General features: G+C 60.3%; 1 protein-coding gene across 1 annotated transcript in view; it reads left to right on the top strand.

The window, feature by feature from the left end:
• zdhhc5a (zinc finger DHHC-type palmitoyltransferase 5a) overlaps nt 1-13812 on the top strand; it is a 53735-nt gene extending 39923 nt beyond the window's left edge. The window contains exons 6-12 of the mRNA XM_063039642.1: nt 221-323; nt 1928-2019; nt 6579-6711; nt 6812-6935; nt 7966-8084; nt 11320-11945; nt 12965-13812. Of these exons, the coding sequence (XP_062895712.1) occupies nt 221-323; nt 1928-2019; nt 6579-6711; nt 6812-6935; nt 7966-8084; nt 11320-11945; nt 12965-13154 (1387 nt within the window). The 3' untranslated portion in view covers nt 13155-13812. The remainder of the gene's footprint in view (nt 1-220; nt 324-1927; nt 2020-6578; nt 6712-6811; nt 6936-7965; nt 8085-11319; nt 11946-12964) is intronic.
• The last annotated feature ends 1018 nt before the right edge of the window (nt 13813-14830 follow it).

The following is a 14830-nucleotide window of genomic DNA, read 5'->3' on the forward strand; positions in this document are numbered from 1 at the left end:
GGTGTGTGTGTGTGTGTGTGTGTGTGTGCACACTGCGGTGGGGTCGGGGGGTGTGTGTGTGTGTGTGTGTGTGTGTGCGCACTGCGGTGGGGTCGGGGGTGTGGGTGGAATCTGGCCCTGCTGCCAGTGGGCTTGTGTCCCTGTGTTTGTGTGAACACGTGACCGGGCCGCGGGTCTCTCTTCCCCCCTCCCTCTGTGACCTTGACTCCCTGGACAACAGTATGGCCGTGATGTGTGTAGCCGGACTGTTCTTCATCCCCGTGGCCGGTCTCACCGGCTTCCATGTCGTCCTGGTTGCCCGGGGTCGGACCACCAACGAGCAGGTAGGGCAGGATCTCTCCGCCAGCCGTCCCTCACGGGGTATCCTCCCCACCCCTCCCGATGAGCACTCTCTGTCCCTCCCTGACAGATCACCCTTTCCCTCGCCCCCTTCAGCTCCCATCCTCTCCTCACAGACGGTTCAGACACAGCTCTGCTTGTTTATTGTAAGTACATTGACACATACAGTTCAGGCAATTCTAGACAGCACAGTACACGTTCTGGCAACAACACAGCATGCACAGCAGAACACAGAGCACGACAAGTGTTAGAACAACAGTGGCCAAATAAACCCCTTTCCTTCCCACCCTGATGTGTGCAGATGCGCGCACACACACACACAGACGCACAAACATGCACACACACAGACGCACAAACATGCACACACACAGACGCACACCTATGCACACGCACACACACACGCGCACACACACATTCACTCTCACACACACACACACACACACTCACACACATTCACACACTCACACACACTCACACACACATTCACTCTCACACACACACACACTCACACACATTCACACACTCACACACATTCACACACTCACACACACTCACACACACACACTGACACACACACTCTCACACACTCACACTCTCACACACATTCACACACTCACACACATTTACACACACACACACACTCACACACACACACTCACATTCACACACACACACATTCACACACACATTCACTCTCACACACACACACTCACACACACACACTCACACATTCACACACACACATTCACACACACATTCACTCTCACACACACACACACACTCACACACACACACTCACACATTCACACACACACACACACTCTCACACACACACACACTCACACATTCACACACTCACACATTCACACACACATTCACACACACATTCACTCTCACACACACTCTCACACACACACACACACACACACACACACACACACTCACACACACACTCACACACACACACTCACACATTCACACACTCACACACACACACTCACACATTCACACACTCACACATTCACACACTCACACATTCACACACACATTCACACACACATTCACTCTCACACACACACACACACATTCACACACACATTCACACACACATTCACTCTCACACACACATTCACTCACACATTCACACACACACACACACACACACACACACACACACACACACTCACACATTCACACACTCACACACACACACTCACACATTCACACACTCACACATTCACACACACATTCACACACACATTCACTCTCACACACACACACACTCACACACATTCACACTCACACATTCACACACACACTGACACTCTCACACACTCACACACTCACACACTCACACTCTCACACACTCACACTCTCACACACTCACACTCTCACACACTCACACTCTCACACTCTCACACACTCACACACACCTCAGCCTCCTGTCTCCAGGCGAGCGGGTTGGTGATCTTATTCGGGGAGCTGACATGCGAAGAGTGGTGGCGAGGCACGCTCGGCAGAATCGCAGCCCCCAGCTGTTCAGCTCCACATCCACTCCTGCTGCTCATTCCCTCTTTTTGGTTTGCAGGTCACGGGTAAATTCAGGGGGGGAGTCAATCCTTTCACCCAGGGCTGTTGGAGAAACATCTCTTATGTACTCTGCAGTTCACAGGCACCCAGGTGAGTGTGAAGCGCTTCCTCCCTCCCTACGCCTCACTGTTCCCTCTCTCCCTCATCTCTCATGGCGCTCCCTCCCTCCCACCTAGCCCCTACTGCAGAGTGCTCTCCCTCTCCCTCCCTCATCTCCCACGGCACTCACACCCCTTCATCCCTCCTCACCCTCTACTCCAGTATTATCTCTCCTACTGCCCCTCCCTCGCTGTTCCCTCCTCTCCCTCCCTCACTGTTCCCTCCTCCCCCTCCCTCACTGTTCCCTCCTCCCCCTTTCTCGCTGTTCCCTCCCCCCTTTCTCGCTGTTCCCTCCCCCTTTCTCGCTGTTCCCTCCCCCCTTTCTCGCTGTTCCCTCCCCCCTTTCTCGCTGTTCCCTCCCCCTTTCTCGCTGTTCCCTCCCCCCTTTCTCGCTGTTCCCTCCCCCCTTTCTCGCTGTTCCCTCCCCCCTTTCTCGCTGTTCCCTCCCCCCTTTCTCGCTGTTCCCTCCCCCCTTTCTCGCTGTTCCCTCCCCCCCTTTCTCGCTGTTCCCTCCCCCCTTTCTCGCTGTTCCCTCCCCCCTTTCTCGCTGTTCCCTCCCCCCTTTCTCGCTGTTCCCTCCCCCCCTTTCTCGCTGTTCCCTCCCCCCCTTTCTCGCTGTTCCCTCCCCCCCTTTCTCGCTGTTCCCTCCCCCCCTTTCTCGCTGTTCCCTCCCCCCCTTTCTCGCTGTTCCCTCCTCCCCCTTTCTCGCTGTTCCCTCCCCCCCTTTCTCGCTGTTCCCTCTTCCCCTTTCTCGCTGTTCCCTCCTCCCCCTTTCTCGCTGTTCCCTCCTCCCCCTTTCTCGCTGTTCCCTCCTCCCCCTTTCTCGCTGTTCCCTCCTCCCCCTTTCTCGCTGTTCCCTCCTCCCCCTTTCTCGCTGTTCCCTCCTCCCCCTTTCTCGCTGTTCCCTCCTCCCCCTCTCTCGCGGTTCGCTCCTCCCCCTCTCTCGCTGTTCCCTCCTCTCCCTCCCTCGCTGTTCCCTCCTCCCCCTCCCTCGCTGTTCCCTCCTCCCCCTCCCTCGCTGTTCCCTCCTCCCCCTCTCTCGCTGTTCCCTCCTCCCCCTCCCTCGCTGTTCCCTCCTCCCCCTTTCTCGCTGTTCCCTCCTCCCCCTTTCTCGCTGTTCCCTCCTCCCCCTCCCTCGCGGTTCCCTCCCCTCCTCCCCCCTTGCTGTTCCCTCCCCTCCTCCCCCCTCGCTGTTCCCTCCCCTCCTCCCCCCTCGCTGTTCCCTCCTCCCCCTTTCTCGCTGTTCCCTCCTCCCCCTTTCTCGCTGTTCCCTCTCCCCTTTCTCGCTGTTCCCTCCTCTCCCCCTTTCTCGCTGTTCCCTCCCCCCTTTCTCGCTGTTCCCTCCCCCTCCCCCTTTCTCGCTGTTCCCTCCCCCCTTTCTCGCTGTTCCCTCCCCCCTTTCTCGCTGTTCCCTCCCCCCCTTTCTCGCTGTTCCCTCCCCCCCTTTCTCGCTGTTCCCTCCTCCCCTTTCTCGCTGTTCCCTCCTCCCCCTCTCTCGCTGTTCCCTCCTCCCCCTCTCTCGCGGTTCCCTCCTCCCCCTCCCTCGCTGTTCCCTCCTCCCCCTTTCTCGCTGTTCCCTCCTCCCCCTTTCTCGCTGTTCCCTCCTCCCCCTTTCTCGCTGTTCCCTCCTCCCCCTGTCTCGCTGTTCCCTCCTCCCCCTCTCTCGCTGTTCCCTCCTCCCCCTCTCTCGCGATTCGCTCCTCCCCCTCGCTGTTCCCTCCTCTCCCTCCCTCTCGCTGTTCCCTCCTCCCTGTCTCTCGCTGTTCCCTCCTCCCCTCCCTCGCTGTTCCCTCCTCCCCCTTTCTCGCTGTTCCCTCCTCCCCCTTTCTCGCTGTTCCCTCCTCCCCCTTTCTCGCTGTTCCCTCCTCCCCCTTTCTCGCTGTTCCCTCCTCCCCCTTTCTCGCTGTTCCCTCCTCCCCCTCTCTCGCTGTTCCCTCCTCCCCCTCTCTCGCTGTTCCCTCCTCCCCCTCTCTCGCTGTTCCCTCCTCCCCCTCTCTCGCTGTTCCCTCCTCCCCCTCTCTCGCTGTTCCCTCCTCCCCCTCTCTCGCTGTTCCCTCCTCCCCCTCTCTCGCTGTTCCCTCCTCCCCCTCTCTCGCGGTTCCCTCCTCCCCCTCCCTCGCTGTTCCCTCCTCCCCCTCTCTCGCTGTTCCCTCCTCCCCCTTTCTCGCTGTTCCCTCCTCCCCCTGTCTCGCTGTTCCCTCCTCCCCCTCTCTCGCTGTTCCCTCCTCCCCCTCTCTCGCTGTTCCCTCCTCCCCCTCTCGCTGTTCCCTCCTCTCCCTCCCTCACTGTTCCCTCCTCCCTGTCTCTCGCTGTTCCCTCCTCCCCTCCCTCGCTGTTCCCTCCTCCCCCTTTCTCGCTGTTCCCTCCTCCCCCTTTCTCGCTGTTCCCTCCTCCCCCTCTCTCGCTGTTCCCTCCTCCCCCTCTCTCGCTGTTCCCTCCTCCCCCTCTCTCGCTGTTCCCTCCTCCCCCTCTCTCGCTGTTCCCTCCTCCCCCTCTCTCGCTGTTCCCTCCTCCCCCTCTCTCGCTGTTCCCTCCTCCCCCTCTCTCGCTGTTCCCTCCTCCCCCTCTCTCGCTGTTCCCTCCTCCCCCTCTCTCGCTGTTCCCTCCTCCCCCTCCCTCGCTGTTCCCTCCTCCCCCTTTCTCGCTGTTCCCTCCTCCCCCTTTCTCGCTGTTCCCTCCTCCCCCTTTCTCGCTGTTCCCTCCTCCCCCTTTCTCGCTGTTCCCTCCTCCCCCTTTCTCGCTGTTCCCTCCTCCCCCTCCCTCGCGGTTCCCTCCCCTCCTCCCCCCTTGCTGTTCCCTCCCCTCCTCCCCCCTCGCTGTTCCCTCCCCTCCTCCCCCCTCGCTGTTCCCTCCTCCCCCTTTCTCGCTGTTCCCTCCCCCCTTTCTCGCTGTTCCCTCCCCCCTTTCTCGCTGTTCCCTCCCCCCTTTCTCGCTGTTCCCTCCTCCCCTTTCTCGCTGTTCCCTCCCCCCTTTCTCGCTGTTCCCTCCCCCCTTTCTCGCTGTTCCCTCCCCCCCTTTCTCGCTGTTCCCTCCTCCCCCTTTCTCGCTGTTCCCTCCCCCCCTTTCTCGCTGTTCCCTCCCCCTTTCTCGCTGTTCCCTCCTCCCCCTTTCTCGCTGTTCCCTCCTCCCCCTTTCTCGCTGTTCCCTCCTCCCCCTTTCTCGCTGTTCCCTCCTCCCCCTTTCTCGCTGTTCCCTCCTCCCCCTTTCTCGCTGTTCCTCCCCCCCTTTCTCGCTGTTCCCTCCCCCCCTTCTCGCTGTTCCCTCCCCCCTTTCTCGCTGTTCCCTCCTCCCCCTTTCTCGCTGTTCCCTCCTCCCCCTTTCTCGCTGTTCCCTCCCCCCCTTTCTCGCTGTTCCCTCCCCCCCTTTCTCGCTGTTTCTCTCCCCCCTTTCTCGCTGTTCCCTCCTCCCCCTCTCTCGCTGTTCCCTCCTCCCCCTCTCTCGCTGTTCGCTCCTCCGCCTCTCTCGCTGTTCGCGCCTCCCCCTCTCTCGCTGTTCCCTCCTCCCCCTTTCTCGCTGTTCCCTCCTCCCCCTTTCTCGCTGTTCCCTCCTCCCCCTTTCTCGCTGTTCCCTCCTCCCCCTTTCTCGCTGTTCCCTCCTCCCCCTCTCTCGCTGTTCCCTCCTCCCCCTCTCTCGCTGTTCCCTCCTCCCCCTCTCTCGCTGTTCCCTCCTCCCCCTCTCTCGCGGTTCGCTCCTCCCCCTCTCTCGCTGTTCCCTCCTCTCCCTCCCTCGCTGTTCCCTCCTCCCCCTCCCTCGCTGTTCCCTCCTCCCCCTCTCTCGCTGTTCCCTCCTCCCCCTCTCTCGCTGTTCCCTCCTCCCCCTCTCTCGCTGTTCCCTCCTACCCCTTTCTCGCTGTTCCCTCCTCCCCCTTTCTCGCTGTTCCCTCCTCCCCCTGTCTCGCTGTTCCCTCCTCCCCCTGTCTCGCTGTTCCCTCCTCCCCCTCTCTCGCGATTCGCTCCTCCCCCTCGCTGTTCCCTCCTCTCCCTCCCTCACTGTTCCCTCCTCCCTGTCTCTCGCTGTTCCCTCCTCCCCTCCCTCGCTGTTCCCTCCTCCCCCTTTCTCGCTGTTCCCTCCTCCCCCTTTCTCACTGTTCCCTCCTCCCCCTTTCTCGCTGTTCCCTCCTCCCCCTTTCTCGCTGTTCCCTCCTCCCCCTCTCTCGCTGTTCCCTCCTCCCCCTCTCTCGCTGTTCCCTCCTCCCCCTCTCTCGCTGTTCCCTCCTCCCCCTCTCTCGCGGTTCGCTCCTCCCCCTCGTTGTTCCCTCCTCTCCCTCCCTCACTGTTCCCTCCTCCCTGTCTCTCGCTGTTCCCTCCTCCCCCTCCCTCGCGGTTCGCTCCTCTCCTCCCCCTCGCTGTTCCCTCCTCTCCCTCCCTCACTGTTCCCTCCCCTCCTCCCCCCTCGCTGTTCCCTCCTCCCCCTCCCTCGCGGTTCGCTCCTCCCCCTCCCCCTCACTGTTCCCTCCTCTCCTCCCCCTCGCAGTTCCCTCCCCTCTTCCCCCCTCACTGTTCCCTCCTCCCTTGGTCATTCCTCGCTCACAGCATCACTCTCCCTGACAGATATATTTCCCGGGAGAAGAGGGAGTACCAGGTCCCGGTGCAGACACCGTTTCTGCGGCCCACAGTCTCCGACACCGAGGTCACCATGAAGCTGATGGACAACGGCATCCAGACCAGCCTCACACGGACCCGGGTAGGTGGGGCGGGCTGGTGCGGGGAGCGGCAAATGCGGGGCACTGGCTCCAAAGGGCCCGATTCTCAACGACTAACGCTGGTCCTCTCTTCTCCACCAGTCGAGGGGAAGCCTGGTGGTGCTGGAGAGCCAGTCCACGGATATCGAGCCTCCTCCGCCTCCAAAACCAGACCTCAACCGGTATTCCGGGCTGCGGACTCATCTGTCGCTGGCAACCAGTGAGGGTAAGGCATCTGTTTCCCTCCTCAGACTCAGATCTCACCTCTCAACCCCAGTGTGGGAACTGAACGCTCCCGGGACACGGGTCAGACACTGTGTGGAGCTCCCTCTACGTCACCCCCACAGTGTGTCCCCCCCACTTTATCCCCAGTGTGGGCACCGAGCGCTCCCGGGACACGGGTCAGACACGGTGTGGAGCTCCCTCTACATCACCCCCACAGTGTGTCCCCCCCACTTTATCCCCAGTGTGGGTACCGAGCGCTCCCAGGACACGGGTCAGACACGGTGTGGAGCTCCATCTACGTCACCCCCACAGTGTGTCCCCCCACCCCACTTTATCCCCAGTGTCAATGTTTATGACAGTAAATGCAGTGATGAGAATCTCTGGTGCCCTTGGGTTTGGGTCTCATAATGGCCGCGCCTTCTAGTGTCTTCCATTTGTGTTATTAATGACCCACCCTCTCTTTCCCCCTTCCCCCTTTCCCCCTTTCCCCCTTTCCCCCTTTCCCCCTTTCCCCCCTTCCCCCTTCCCCCTTCCCCCTTCCCCCTTCCCCCCTTCCCCCCTTCCCCCCTTCCCCCCTACCCCCCTCCCCCTCCCCCTTCCCTCCCTTCTCCCTTCTCCCTTCTCCCTTCTCCCTTCCCCCTTCCCCCTTCCCCCTTCCCCCCTTCCCCCTTCCCCCTTCCCCCTTCCCCCCTTCCCCCCTTCCCCCCTTCCCCCTTCCCCCTTCCCCCTTCCCCCTTCCCCCTTCCCCCCTTCCCCCCTTCCCCCCTTCCCCCCTTCCCCCCTTCCCCCCTTCCCCCTTCCCCCCTTCCCCCCTTCCACCCTTCCACCCTTCCACCCTTCCACCCTTCCACCCTTCCACCCTTCCCCCCCTTCCCCCCCTTCCCCCCTTCTCCCTCTTCCCTCCCTTTCCCCTTCCCCTCCCCCCTCGCCTTATCTCTCCCTCCCTCCCTCACTCTTCCCCCTCTCTTGACCCACCCCCTGATATCCCACCTTCTCCCTTTCTCTCTCCCTCTCCTGTTGCGTCTCCACAGAGAGCAGCCTCCTCCACCGAGCGGAGAATCCTCCGACTCCCACAATGTACAAGTACCGGCCAGCTTACGGCAGCCCCGGACGCAACCACGTCGCCCTGACGCACTCTGCCAGCGACAAGGTACCTTCCTCCCGCTCCCTGGCAAACCATCGGCTCTCCCACTCCATGCCCGTCTCAACCATGCCGCCTCGATTTAGCCCTTTTGCCAGCAGCTCCTCCTCCCCTTCAGCCCACTGAGTTTAGCAGCTGGAACCTCCACGTGGTCCCAGCTCCTCTGCGATCTCTGTTCTGCTGCCTGCTTCATCCCCGGAGGAGTCTCACAGGTTGGGCTGTTTTATCGCAATGCATATTAGTGAAACCTACACATTGCAATAAGAGTAGATAAAAAATAAATTGTGCAGACTCACTCTCATCATTATGTGACTTGGGCAATCCTGGCCTTTGACGTTGACAATTTTGTCCACAGAAGTGGTTTGTGTGGTTTGCCTCCTTGTGTGTAGAGTCCTTACAAGACAGGTGCCCCCCCACCCTTCCCCGGCCATAGTCAATAAATACCCCTCAGCGATGGTCTGATTGCTACACCTTGCCCAAGAGTGACCTGCAGGCTACCGGGGGAAGGAGTGCCTTGCACCTCCTTTGGTAGACTTATCCCCACCCCGCCACCCAAGTGCAAAAGGAGAGGGGGAAATATCCCTCAGTGTCCATTCTGAAACCTGATGGCAGTGGGGAGGAAGCTGTTCCTGAATCGCTAAGAGTGCTTCTTCCGACTCCTGAACCTCCTTCCTGACGGCATGGCCTGGGCGATGGGCGTCCTGAATGCTGGGTGCCACCTTTTCGAGGCATGTCCTCGATGCTGGCTAATACAGCTGGCTGAGCTGTATCATGGGGCGCTGGGCATGTATTTCTGTGAGGTTGGCAGAACGTAAGGCCATGGTCAGTGCCAAAGGTGGGCACAGCCAAGGCAGAGGCAGATTAACTCTCATGAGTACCTCTTGGGAGATCCAATAAGGGTTGAACATACACTGTGAATTGTTGGGAGTGTCGAGGAACAGAGGGACCTCAGGGTACGAGGGTCGGACACACACACAATGGTGGGGAGTGTCGAGGGACAGAGGGACCTCGGTGTACGATGGTCGGACACACACACAATGGTGGGGAGTGTCGAGGGACAGAGGGACCTCGGTGTACGATGGTCGGACACACACACAATGGTGGGGAGTGTCGAGGGACAGAGGGACCTCGGTGTACGATGGTCGGACACACACACAATGGTGGGGAGTGTAGAGGGACAGAGGGACCTCGGTGTACAAGGGTAGAGGACAGACGCAGAGACACACACTGTGATGGAGGGGAGTGTCGAGGGACAGAGGAACCTCAGGGTACGAGGGTAGGACACGCACCATGAACGGTGGGGAGTGTCGAGGGACAGAGGGACCTCGGGGTACGAGGGTCGGACACACACACAATGGTGGGGAGTGTCGAGGGACAGAGGGACCTCGGTGTACGAGGGTCGGACACACACACAATGGTGGGGAGTGTCGAGGGACAGAGGGACCTCGGGGTACGAGAGTCGGACACACACACAATGGTGGGGAGTGTCGAGGGACAGAGGGACCTCGGGGTACGAGGGTCGGACACACACACAATGGTGGGGAGTGTCGAGGGACAGAGGGACCTCGGGGTACGAGGGTCGGACACACAATGGTGGGGAGTGTCGAGGGACAGAGGGACCTCGGGGTACGAGGGTCGGACACACACACAATGGTGGGGAGTGTCGAGGGACAGAGGGACCTCGGGGTACGAGGGTCGGACACACACACAATGGTGGGGAGTGTCGAGGGACAGAGGGACCTTGGGGTACGAGGGTCGGACACACACAATGGTGGGGAGTGTCGAGGGACAGAGGGACCTCGGGGTACGAGGGTCGGACACACACACAATGGTGGGGAGTGTCGAGGGACAGAGGGACCTCGGGGTACGAGGATCGGACACACACCGTGAACAGTGGGGAGCATCGAGGGACAGAGGGACCTCGGGGTACGAGGGTCGAACACACACACAATGGTGGGGAGTGTCGAGGGACAGAGGGACCTCGGGGTACGAGGGTCGGACACACCGTGAACGGTGGGGAGTGTCGAGGGACAGAGGGACCTCGGTGTACGAGGGTCGGACACACACACAATGGTGGGGAGTGTCGAGGGACAGAGGGACCTCGGGGTACGAGGGTCGGACACACAATGGTGGGGAGTGTCGAGGGACAGAGGGACCTCGGGGTACGAGGGTCGGACACACACACAACGGTGGGGAGTGTCGAGGGACAGAGGGACCTCGGGGTACGAGGGTCGGACACACACACAACGGTGGGGAGTGTCGAGGGACAGAGGGACCTCGGGGTACGAGGGTCGGGCACACACACAATGGTGGGGAGTGTCGAGGGACAGAGGGACCTCGGGGTACGAGGGTCGGACACACACACAATGGTGGGGAGTGTCGAGGGACAGAGGGACCTCGGGGTACGAGGGTCGGACACACAATGGTGGGGAGTGTCGAGGGACAGAGGGACCTCGGGGTACGAGGGTCGGACACACACACAACGGTGGGGAGTGTCGAGGGACAGAGGGACCTCGGGGTACGAGGGTCGGGCACACACACAATGGTGGGGAGTGTCGAGGGACAGAGGGACCTCGGGGTACGAGGGTCGGACACACAATGGTGGGGAGTGTCGAGGGACAGAGGGACCTCGGGGTACGAGGGTCGGACACACACACAACGGTGGGGAGTGTCGAGGGACAGAGGGACCTCGGGGTACGAGGGTCGGACACACACACAACGGTGGGGAGTGTCGAGGGACAGAGGGACCTCGGGGTACGAGGGTCGGGCACACACACAATGGTGGGGAGTGTCGAGGGACAGAGGGGTACGAGGGTCGGACACACACCGTGAACAGTGGGGAGCATCGAGGGACAGAGGGACCTCGGTGTATGAGAGCAAGGATCCCAGAAGGTGACAGCAGAGCTAGATCAGGTCATGAGGAAAATGCGGGAGAGACTCGCCAACTTTAGTCTGGGCACAGAATATAGGAGTGGGTAGTTTACAGAACAGCTTTCTAACACGCTGGTCAGGTCATTGCCGACAGACTGTGCACAGATCTAGTCAGCATGCGCCAGCAAGCATGGGATAAAGCGGGAGAGGGCGCTGAGGACTTCCTCCTGGTCTTCTTTGCGACGTAATGTATCCAAGACTGGGGCAGAAGGGAGAGGCGTGGGAATGTGAAGTGGATGTACGAGGGGCACGAGTGGGAATCCTCCCAACTCCTGTTGCCATGCTGTTTGACTGATCTCTCTCTTCTGCACAGGTTTCTCCAGCAGATCTCTCCCCGGATCCAGCCGCCGCTGAGGGAGCAGGCAGCTGCAGCCTGCGCTCCGAGGGGCCGACCTCCCCCACCCTGTACGGCAGCCTGCCACTGGAGCCGGCGTCTGAGGGCTCCCGCTCCTCCTGCAGCCTCCGCTCGGTGCCGGGAACGGGGGATGGGGCCGGCGCGGGTCCCGGGCCCGACGAGGGCACCACCTCCACCTCCTACAAGAGCCTGGGTGAGCCCACCCACGAATACAGCCCCTCCCTGGACAGCCTCCCGCCCACCAGCCCCGAATCCGAGGCTCCCGGCTACCACTCGCCCTTCCTGTCCGCCCGGCTGGCCATGCAGCGGGAGGCCGACCTTCTGGCCCGCTGCCCCCGGGAGCGCGAGGGGCTTCTGTCCCAGGCCCCGGTCCAGGCGCGGGGCCGAGAGGAGACGCGGCGCCGGGCACCCTCCTCTCCCCCTCACCGGCCCGGCTTCCCGGGGCCGGCCCCTCGCCCCTTCCGTCCTGTCTCACCTCCCGGGCCCCAGCCACTGCAGGGCAAGACGTCCCGGGGCCCAGCCTTCCCACGGCAGACAGAGGACATCGAGGGAGCCGGGTCTACACACCCTCTCCTGCCTCCCAGGTAAGTCGACAGGGACTCAGGTGTTCTGCACTTCTGGAAGGTGGGGGGGGGAGAGATGAGGTGGGAGGGGGAGAGAGGCCTGGTGAGCGATGGAGACAAGAGAGTGGGCAGGAGGCAGGGAGTGGGAGTGAAAGGAGCCTTTTCCGATGTCCCACAGGGATCGGTGATGGACCCGCTTCTGTTTGCATTGTACGTCAGTGATCTAGACGACGGAATTGATGGCTTTGTGGCCACGTTGCGGACGGGGCGGAGATAGGTGGAGGACAGCTGGTGCTGAGGTAGCAGGGTGGCTGCAGAAGGACTTGGGCCAACTGGGAGACTGGGCAAAGAGGTAGCGGCTGGAATATCGTGTCAGGAAGTGTGTGATCCTGCACTTTGGCAGAAGAAATAAAAGCATCGACTATTTTCTAAATGGAGAGAAAAATGTAAAAATCTGAGGGGCAAAGGGACTTGGAAGTCCTTCTGCAGGATTCCTTGCAGGTTGAGTCTGTGGTGAGGAAGGTGAGTGGATTTAGAATACAAAAGCAAGGATGTAATGTTGTGGTGTTATGAAGCACTGGTGAGGACTGGCTTGGGTACTGTGAGCGGTTGTGGGCCCTTTATCTGAGGAAGGATGTGCTGACATTGGAGAGGGTCCAGAGGCCGTTCACAAGGATAATTCCGGGAACGAAAGGCTTATTGTATGAGGAGCAATCAGTGGCTCTGGGCCTTGACTCCCTGGAATTTAGGAGAATGGGGTGGGCTGGTCTCATTGAAACCTGTCGAATGCTGGAAGGCCCAGATAGAGTGGATGTGAAGATGTTTCTTTTGATGGGGGAGTCTGGGCCCATCAGGCGCAGCCTCTGATACAGGGGCGTCCATTTAGATCGGCGACGGGGAGGAATTTCTTTAGCCAGAGGGTGGTGAATCTGTGGAGTGCGTTGCCACAGGCAGCTGAGTAGGCACTGGGGAAGGGAGGTTTGTTCACCCCATTTCACTAGCTAACCCTCTGCCCTCTCCCCTCCCCTCCCCTCGGACAGGGACGAGGTGCAGATAAAAGCGACCCACGTCCGGAGCAATGGGCAGCCCCGGCTCCTGAGTAAGTCCGAGCCACGACGCACGTCGCCGCCCCCCGCCCCAGGCACCTCCGGCGGAGTGACCCTGAGTCCCAACAAGGGGGTGAAGAAGGTGTCAGGCGTCGGAGGAACCACCTACGAGATCTCGGTGTGAGGCTGGGGAGGGGGCGACCGGAATGGAGCCGTATCAGACTGGATGGAGGACAACGTGAGGGAGCGGGGGGAACGTGGGCTCCCAGGAATCCCACACAAACTGTCAGCGTCTCTCTTTCCCCTGCCATGGATTTGGATTTTAACCCAACCTGGGTCAGCGCCGCGGACACCATTGTGCAGAGAAATTAACTGGGGAGCAGAGGACTGTAATAGCAGCAGCCTTCTCCACGCCGGGACTGGACAGTGGCAAGGGGAATACTCCGCATGTGTCCGGCTGCCTCGCGCTCCTTCCCTCCTACCCCCCTCTCCTGCCCTCTTCTGTGGACTCCATCGTCTGCTCCTCCAGCCCCCTGTGTCTGGTCCCTGCTCTCTGTGGCTGAATCCTCCCTCTCTGCTCCTCATCTTTTTTTCTCCCTCGACCCCCCCTCCACCTTCCCCCTCCCTTACTCTCTCCCACCCATCCACCCATTCCCTCCTCCCTTCTGAACTGTGAGTTGGATTGGTGACAAGTGGACGTTGTGCAATTGCGTTCAGCTGGGGTGTGGCCTCCCGTGATACAGGGCCTCTCCTTCGATCCACCGGAGCCGCGAGCAAGACAGAGACTTTTGCAAAAAAAAACTTAAGAAACAAATGTTTTTTTATATATAATTAAAGGGATTATTTACTCTGTATCTGTGCATTGGCAGCACGCTACACACAGCCCTCCCGCGAAATGATAGGGCGTATCAGTATTTCCCCCCACCCCCCCCCTTCCTCTTCGTCTGCTCTCATCTGCCATGGTGCTCCCTGCCTCCCTCCCTCTTCTGGTGTCCCGGCATCTGGGAGTCGGAGATGGGCTCCTCAGCCCTGCCCTTGTTCACTGAAAGGAGGGACGGGGGCTGAGACCCCAGCTGCAGCCAACAGACAGTGAACCCGCACCCCCGCTCTTCTCTTCCCCCCCCCCCAGATGAGCTAGTGGACTCAGACCATGCACCAGCTGAGTGGTGGGTCAGAGAGGGCCTCGCTGAAGTCCACAATCCCAAATTGGATTGGGAGTCCTGTATCTGGGACCCCCGGGGTCGTGATTGGGGAACGCAGAAAGGGAATTTCCCCCGCTATTGTCGGGAGAAGGGCTGGTTTTGCAAGCACTCTTCCAGCGTTAGCCTTTGTCCTCCATCCCTCAGGGAGGAGTTGCTGTCAACAGCAGGACAATTCCTCCAGAAAAGGCTGGAGAATATCGCCCGGTGCTGAAGTACGCGAACTCACAGACGTAACGAAAAACGTGACCAGCACAGGACAACGCATCAGCAGTATCCACAAGAAAAACAGACCCACAAACTAAGCCCTTTTTAAAAGAACAAAGTACATTTTTAATACGTCAATTGTACTTCAGCAACACGAGGTTCTGCAGATGCTGGGGATCTTGAGCGATACAAAGAGCTGGAGGAACTCAGCAGGTCGGGTAGCTGCGATGGAGTGAAGTTGTCGTCTTGAGCTGAGACCCTTCGTCAGGACTGGAAAGCAGCCAGCATATGAAGGTAGGGGGTGGGGAAAGTGACAGGTTGGGGGGGGAGTGAAGGGAGCAGGTGGAAGAGGTGAGGGGCTGAAGAATTCTACTTCCAAGTGGTGACGGAGTGGCTAAGCTGTTCAGGAATTAAACGGTTGAAGGGAAGCTTCTGTTCCTGGCCCTGGTGGCGT

Source organism: Mobula hypostoma, unplaced genomic scaffold (assembly GCF_963921235.1).
Source record: "Mobula hypostoma unplaced genomic scaffold, sMobHyp1.1 scaffold_91, whole genome shotgun sequence".
NCBI lineage: Eukaryota > Metazoa > Chordata > Chondrichthyes > Myliobatiformes > Myliobatidae > Mobula > Mobula hypostoma.